Below are 8,238 nucleotides of genomic sequence, written 5' to 3'. Positions count from 1 at the left end.
GCTAATATGGAGATATAAGCCAAGCACAATCACGCTTGTGCGAATGGGAGAATGAAGTGACTAATAATAAATCTTTTTTGTTTTGACTTTGCGCGCCCTCTGGCGGCTGGTGTAAGGCAGCGTACACACATACGGACAGTTAAATCAAATATATTCTTTAAAATCTGCTTCGAAAATTATAGTATACATGTGAAAGATGTGCCAAGTTGAGTACATAGTTTCAGTGCATACTTGAACCTTAACTTTATTCTGAAATATTTGCTTTTCAGTTATTTATTTAATATATTGTAACAGCTCAAACTTTCCACTTGAAAAAAAGGACAATAACATTTATTACAATACACAATTAACAAAATGATTTTTAATGAAACTACAGTAACCATTGGAAAATTGAAAGTTTGTATCATTTTACTTGCTTTCACTCTGGGCCATTTATATCGAAGCTGATATTTAGCCGCACAAGAAATGTACAAATACGGTTATTAGAAAGTGTCTTATACAGGAATGCTATCCTGGTCCTATTAAAAGAAATGATATTTTCCAACCTTTTAATAAGAATTTAGTTAAAAAAATCCTCTTCCTCCAAAATACAAAGAAATACATTTTAAAATGATGTATGATATTTACCCTGCAAAGGAGTTTCTAAGAAAAAGGTTTATGTGAATTGTAATGTTTGCCAATTCTGCAATACTGAAACTGTTGATCATCTATTTCTTCATAGTAATTTGGTCAATCCTTTCTGGTCTGATGTGGACAACTGGATAAAACAATAAATTCCAAGGTTTCCTTCTATTTGTTGGGACATTGTGAAATCTGCAGTTCATTTGGACAGCAAAGATGATGACTGAACTGTAAATTGTTTACTCATTTTACTTAAATTCTTCATCCACAAATGCAAAATTTTGAAAACATCTCCTCGGTTGATTGTGTTTAAAAAGAAGTTTGCCACCTATGTTGAACTTTAAAAATAATGAAGGGTGAGAAGGCTAAACAATAGTATGATTTGTATCTAGGATAAAGCTTTATTTAACCCCTATACAGAGTTTCTGTTTAATGTCTGCACGGTATGTTGTTCTTTTGTGTTAAGTTATTTTGTACATTTTTTTGTTTGTTTGTTTATTTGTATGTTTTTTTTATCTAATTCTATGGTTTTGTATTGGATTTACATATATCTGACATGTCTCAGTCAGTTTGTGCAAGATTATGTTTGGATTGAGTTTGGCCTAAATTCTTATGTTTTTGAAAAGCAATTAAAAAAAAACAACAACGCAAAATTTAAGAAAAAATAAATAAATAAATAAATATATAGCCGCACCATGTTGGTGTTTTGTACCATCTAGTTTTTAATGAGGTGGGTGGGTTGTTAGCCCAACGCTCAAGTCCACGCCTAGAGGACCAGGACACATACACTACAGACAATTTAGCTTACCCAATCCACCTAGAGCATGTCTTTGGACTGTGGGGGAAACCTGAGCACCCAGAGGAAACCCACACAGTGAGAACATAAAAACTCCTCACAGAAATGCCAACTGACCCAGCCGGGGCTTGAACCAGCCACCTTCTTGCTGTGAGGCGACAGCAGTACCCACTGCGCCACCATGTCGCCCTTGTATCATTTTAGGGTTGTGAATTAAATACAAATGCTTTTATAAATTCAGAGTCTTTGTAATGTAACAATATTGTTAAAACTCAGATTTTTACTGATAGGTGCAGTTTATTGAACATGTCTTGCTGTTGCATGTACAATACATACAGTCCAAATATAAAGAGCAGTCAGAGCTAAATGAGTCATTATTTTGTTTTGTAAGAGGAAGAAATGTTTTCTGTTTACTTTAAACATTGATGCACCTTCAGACAAGGATGTTTTTGAAATATTTATGACGACATTGTTGATATACAATCACCTTACACTCAAAAAATGACTTTTGCTGCTTGTTCAAAATACTTATTTAAAATGAAATAAAACAATGCAATTCTTATGATTTTTTTTTACAAAATAAATTAAGTGAATTGAACATAAAACAATTAAGTTAACTTATATTATTTGTGTTGGGACAACATGAAGGTATTGTGTGGAACCCAGACATTTTTAAAGCGTGCTATTTAAGCAAAATCTAATCTGTCTGGATGATCAGGGTACTGCTGATCTGAGTGCTTTCGATCACTGTTTCCCCCAGACAGCACCAGTCTGTTGTTCACTGTGTCTGGATCAAAAGTGAACTGATGAGAATCTGACGAAGATACATAATCAGTGTTTAACCACACCCCAAAATATATGTATATATATTTTGCTTGTTCAAACTACTTATTTAAAATAAGCTGATTCAACACAATTCTTGCGATTTCATTGCGACAAATTAATTTGTTTAGGTTCAATCCACATGAATTTGTTAAAAGTGTTAAGTTACTGTACCTTAATCGATTTGTGTTGGGACAACATGAATGCATTGTGTGGAACCCTGCATTTTTTACAGTGCACTTTCAGCTGTAAAATAAAACACCTGAGGTTTGGAGTTGACCAGCAGAACTTATAATTATGATGATTTCAGATACAAAAACCTCTATATGAAGTTTTCTTCTAAAATTGGTATTTTTCTCAGGTTCCTATGTCTTCTTCTTCCAGCGGCGCTTCGGCCCTTGTAGAGCCTTGTCCTTTTTAACCACTCCCCTGCAGCCTTCCATAATCAATGCTCGATTTCTCCAAGCACACACTCCTAGCAAATGTAGATCTTCTATGGGTCCAACCACCTCTTCCATGACCTGATGTCTCTTTTCTTCTGGCTTTAGCTTGTACACTTTCCTTAACACAGTTCCGAAGGTATGTGTTGTATTCCCGCTATAGAAAACAGTATAATCCTTTGTTTTAAGGATGTCAGGTGTCTTCCATATTATCTCCTGAAGAGCCGCCACATCAACTTTGTTATTACCCAATTCTGTTACCAGATTCTTCAGGGCTCCAGGACGGTACAAACTGTCCACATTCAATGTTGCTATTACCATTACGTGTCCTTTTGTTTTTCCTTTTCGTAGCATGTGTTGTTGTCGTTGTAAATCAGTTCGGATTCCGAGGCTTGGTTTAAGTGTCATAACAGGTGTTCTTTTTACTGGGTGGGGTTGTTAACCCCAATACCAACCCTCCTCCTTTCTCATCTGGGCTTGTGACTGACCACGGCGGAGTTGGGCTCTTATGTGTAGGTTCAGTAATTTCACTTTTATAGCAAAGCATATGTTCTTTCAGCAACTTAGTTCGGGTTCTGACTGATAAGATATAGTAAAAACAACAAGAAAACAAAAAGTACATATTTAACCAAAGAAACTGATTGGGTATTTAGTTAAGGGCTGGTCTTATCTTAATGTCTCTCACTATGAAAACCAACAGATGCATTATAGTAAATTCTGCAAAATGATTAGTGCTTCATTGCAATGAATTGATTTATCCAAAATAAAGGTTATGTGTTTTATGTATTTCATATATAAATACACATGCATATGAGAACATGTTTATGTATATTTCATATAAAATATATGTATACAGTATGCAAGTTATCTAAAAATGTATTAGTCAAAAAATCAACATGTATAATACGCTCACCCGAAAAGCCACAAAGAGAGCAAAACGCTAGTACAGGAACAAAAATAAAGCTCTGTTCTTTACTGTACTTCCAAGAAAATGTACATCACACATCCGTGACATCAAAACATTGCAGTTGCCCACTGGTCACAAACATGCCTTCTCTGCAAAACGAATGGGACGTGAGGCAAATAAATTAGGATTTTTTTCTCAGAAATTGTTCCTGTCGAGTTAGGTGGTTCTTAAAATGTTTTGTTTTTTAATTTTTTTCGTTTGTTTTACCTTTTGTCTTCGTTTATTTAAGCACTGTATATGGTCAGTTGTGTAAAATGAGTTGTGTGATCTTTGTGAAAATCATATGATTATTACCTCCCTGATTGCCTTAGTGAATGTAGTATTGCCATGCAGTGCAGAAACCATGATTGAGACAATAAAAGGTCATGTTATCCAGTTTATTAGAAATATGATCATAGTTTGATGCACAACTTCACATGTGAGCTACACAGCAATATTTAAAACATTGTACAAATACGTGTAGAATTAAAATGTGTTTTAAGCTGGATATTGCCATTCAACATACATTCAACAAACTAATGTTAACACATTACATTATATTACATTTTACTCTTAATCTATCTGAAAATTAAAAAAAGAGAAAAAAGCTACATGGTTTTTAATAAAGTTAGGTTTAGTTTAAAATGCCTCAACAGATAAGGAACGATGACCACATTAATCCACAAATATTAGCAGATTAAAAAAAAACAATATTAAGGTTAATTCATGTATAAAATATGGATGCAGTTATTCACTCCTGATTAATAAAAATACCAAGATCTAAAATATGTGTGAATTGCTTTTATTAACAAAAAATCTGCTGTCTGGAGCAAAAGTGAGCTGTTAAGTATCTGATGAATTAATGCTTGCCACTTTCAGCTATAAAATAAAACATCGGAGGTTTGGAGTTGACCAAAATAAATTATAATTAGTATAATTAGATATAGGTATAATTAGATCAAGTGATATTTGATATAAAATACACATTACATTACATTTGAAAATTTTCTCTATAATGAGTATTTTTTCAGGCTCTTATGTCTAGGTTCAGTAATTTAAATTGTATGGCAAAGGTTCTTTACATGTGCCTTTAACATGAAATAACAGCTTCTCTCACAGGCAGTCAGCTGAGCTCCAACCATTAACACCACCAGTAGCCGTACCACCTACACTGCACTGCACTTTATCCACATCTCAGCTACACTGATACTAAGGCACTGTGTGCATATTGTGTATTTTTGTGTATATTATGTAATGTGTTTGCTATTTTTGTATTATGTATTTGCTGTCATGTATAGTGGAGACTAATAGATCAACAAGAGATAACAGATCATGTATAGAATATAATAGAAACAATTTAATTACTATATCAATTTGTTGTTCAAGCATTCATTCTTCTTTTCCTTAGGAAATATTGATTATCTGGAGCCTACATTTATGTTTGGAGGACACTTTTACCAAAGCAACCATTATTGCACTTAAGGTATGTATTTTATCTGTCAATACATTCCCTTAGAATTAAACTCATAACTTGTATGTTGTTCGGGTCATTCTCTCTCATTTGAGCTACTGGAACACTGTTAATTGTGTATTCATTTCTTTTTACAGTGGAGATAATCCAGAGTTAAAGAAATAAACATTATATTTCTTTTATCTTTAAATTGTGAAGTTTCATTTTTGAATCAGGCCCTATCCAAGGTCCAAAACCCAGGGCAGAGCGGCTGAGTGAATGTGGTGTGGACTCTGTGAATGAGGCTCATTGTGTCAGAGATGCTGTAGAAGGACAGAATTCCTGCACTGTGATCCACATACACTCCTATTCTTGACGAGCTGGACACTACTGGCAGTTTGGTCGGTTGGTTATTGTGCCAGAACGAGCATCTGGAGTCAGAGCAGTACAAACTCCATGACTGATCATTACATCCAAACTCACAATCTGTTCTCCGTCCTTTCCTGCTGATGCTCTTATACGACACTGATATACCAACCCAACCACTCCACTCCACCTCCCAGTAACAACGTCCACACAAACTCTCTCTACACAACACCTGAAGAAAAGCATTAAATCTGTCCGGATGATCAGGATACTGCTGGTATGTTCGAATGACATCAATTACTCTGTTATCTTCAGATAGCACCAGGTAATTATTCACTGTGTTTGGATCCAAAGTGAACTGACGGGAATCTGGTGAAGATAAAACGCATAATATCCATCTGACTTTTAATCATCAAATTAAACACCAGAGCTATTGCATGTAGGTTTCTATATTTCGAGATAAAGACTTACATTGTTGGAACTGCTCAATTGTCTCTGGCTCAGAGGTGGGAATTATGTTTATGTTTGTAACTATGGAAGAGAAACAACATTCAATAGTCAATATTTTAAAATAATGTATTATTATTATTATTTTCCTGAATACTTCACAAAGATTAATTTTAATTTGACTACAATGGCTATACAGTACTTTGTTATACTTTCAGTGGCATGCATAATATTTATTTTCAAAGCAATACAATTATTTGTGATTATTACGAAAATTAGGAATCATATACAGTACTTTTGAAGCCTTTGATATGACATCATATTCAATTATTCATTTTCGGCTTAGTCGCTTAGTGGGTTGTCATAGCAGAACAAACCACCAACATATCCAGCATATGTTTTACACAGCAGATGCCCTTCCAGCTGCAACCCATCACTGGAAACACCCATACACTCTTATTCACACACATACACTATGGACAATTTAGCTTACCCAATTCACCTATTCCGCATGTCTTTGGACTTGAGGGGGAAAACAGACCACCCAAACGAAACCCACGTGAACACGGGGAGAACATGCAAACTCCACACAGAAATGCCAACTGACCCAGCTGAGGCTCAAACCAATGACCTTCTTGCTGTGAGGTGACAGTGCTAACCACTGCACCACCGCGGCACCCATGACATCATATGACACTTGTAAATGTAAGGCTTACCTCTGTCAGATATAATTTCTAACTCGTCTCTGCAGAAATGCTCCAGTTTCTCTCTCAGAAGAGACAAAGATTTACCAACATCTTCAAAAGAGAGACGAGAGCTGACAGCGATGCTGGATGAGTCTGTGGATCCAGGAGGAGCAGAGAGAGACTGGAAACTCTACACAGACACAACAAAAACAGCAGCTAAAGACACACAAACATCTGACAGAAACACAATCTCTGCACAACATGCTCTTCCACTGTGCTGTTTGCAGATCTGTGTTACCTGGAGGAAATGAATGTGATGGTCTGTGTGTGAAAGCTGCTCCAGCTCAGCGTCTCTCCTCCTCAGATCATCAATCTCCTGTTCGAGTCGCTCCAGTCGTCCTTCAGCTCCACTCACTGCAGCCTTTTCCTGATCTCTGATCAGCTGTGTCAACCCAGAGCGGTTTCTCTCAATGAAGCGGATGAGCTCAGTAAAGATCCTCTCAGTGTCCTCCACTGCTGCCTGTGCAGAGCACTGTTAGGACACACAGAGAGAGAAGCAGCAGAATCAGTCATTCACTCAGCTCTTACTGCTGCCTCCCACAGCCTGTTCCCCACAGGGGCTTCAGTAGGACTGGAAGTGCTCCAGCACTGGGCTCCCCACTGACTGACTGCAGGACAGTGCTAACTGAGTCTCAATCAGCTCTTCCAGCAGCCAACAGGTGATCTTCTGCTCAAAACTCACCTTGTAAGACTCAACAGCCTCTCTCAGCTCCACACACTCCTTTTGTTTCTCCTCGATTCGCTGATGGGTTGTTTTTTGCATCTCAGCCAACTGACTCTATAGAGTGCATAATATGTAACTGATTCGTTAACAGAAAAACTACATTTATCACTAGTAAGAATTGTTCATACAAACTTTAAATATGTAGATATTACACATGAAGACGCATTATGTTGCATAATTTCATACCTGTTTGTCAGTCCTCTCTGCTGTAGCTGATACAGTGTTGTGGTTTTTGTGTTTATCCATTGTACACAGATAACAAACACAGCGCTGGTCAGTACGGCAAAAGAACTCCAGTAGTTTCTCATGTTGAGGGCAGATCATCTCCTGCAGTCGTCCAGTGGCGTCCATCAGATTGTGTCTTTTACCTCTGAAGAAACTCTCGTGTTGTTCAAGATGATTTTGGCAGTAAGAGTTCAGACACACCAGACACGACTTGATGGCTTTATTTTTATCTCCAGTACAAACACCACACTCCACATCTGCAGATTCAGAGTAACACTGAGCAGGACGAGCAGCTTGTAGTTTGGTCTTCTTGAGTTTCTCCACAACTTCAGTCAGCATGGTGTTTTTCCCTAAAGCAGGTCTTGGAGTGAAGGTCTGTCTGCACTGAGGGCAGCTGTAGACTCCCTTCTGCTCATCCTGATCCCAGCAGTCTGAAATACAGCTCATACAGTAACTGTGTCCACAGGGAATGGCCACTGAATCCTTTAGCAGCTCCAAACAGAGGGAACAGTTGAACTGATCCTGAGCCAAGGAAAGTGTGGATTCTGCCATTTTACTAAATACAGAAGCTCAAAAATAGCTTAGACCATAGAAATAGAAACACAAAGCCATTGAATTCTCCTCAACACTGAGCAGGAAGTCAAAAAATAAAGTA

The 8,238-nt window shown here is 37.0% G+C and overlaps 1 protein-coding gene and 1 long non-coding RNA gene across 4 annotated transcripts in view; one reads left to right on the top strand and one right to left on the bottom strand.

Moving 5' to 3' along the window:
* The window catches only part of LOC141378661 (uncharacterized), a 53,641-nt gene extending 47,719 nt beyond the window's left edge, over positions 1-5,922 (top strand). For 2 of the 3 annotated variants that reach the window (XR_015478859.1, XR_015478858.1), the window contains 3 exons: positions 2,624-2,818; positions 5,034-5,108; positions 5,234-5,922. This is a non-coding gene — a long non-coding RNA (uncharacterized LOC141378661). Of the gene's footprint in view, positions 1-2,623; positions 2,819-5,033; positions 5,113-5,233 lie in introns of all 3 variants that reach the window. The other variant, XR_015478860.1, reaches the window with a different exon arrangement.
* On the bottom strand, positions 4,012-8,202 carry ftr12 (finTRIM family, member 12). The gene is given in 7 exon segments (NM_001446845.1): positions 4,012-5,325; positions 5,327-5,810; positions 5,913-5,972; positions 6,605-6,764; positions 6,873-7,106; positions 7,317-7,412; positions 7,545-8,202. Coding segments are annotated over 7 exon segments (1,686 nt in total). The 5' UTR covers positions 8,136-8,202; the 3' UTR covers positions 4,012-5,264.
* Between the last annotated feature and the right edge of the window lie 36 nt (positions 8,203-8,238).

This window comes from Danio rerio, chromosome 2, assembly GCF_052040795.2.
Source record: "Danio rerio strain M-AB ecotype USA chromosome 2, GRCz13ab, whole genome shotgun sequence".
Classification (NCBI taxonomy): Eukaryota; Metazoa; Chordata; class Actinopteri; order Cypriniformes; family Danionidae; genus Danio; species Danio rerio.
This window is presented reverse-complemented; position numbering and strand designations above follow the sequence as displayed.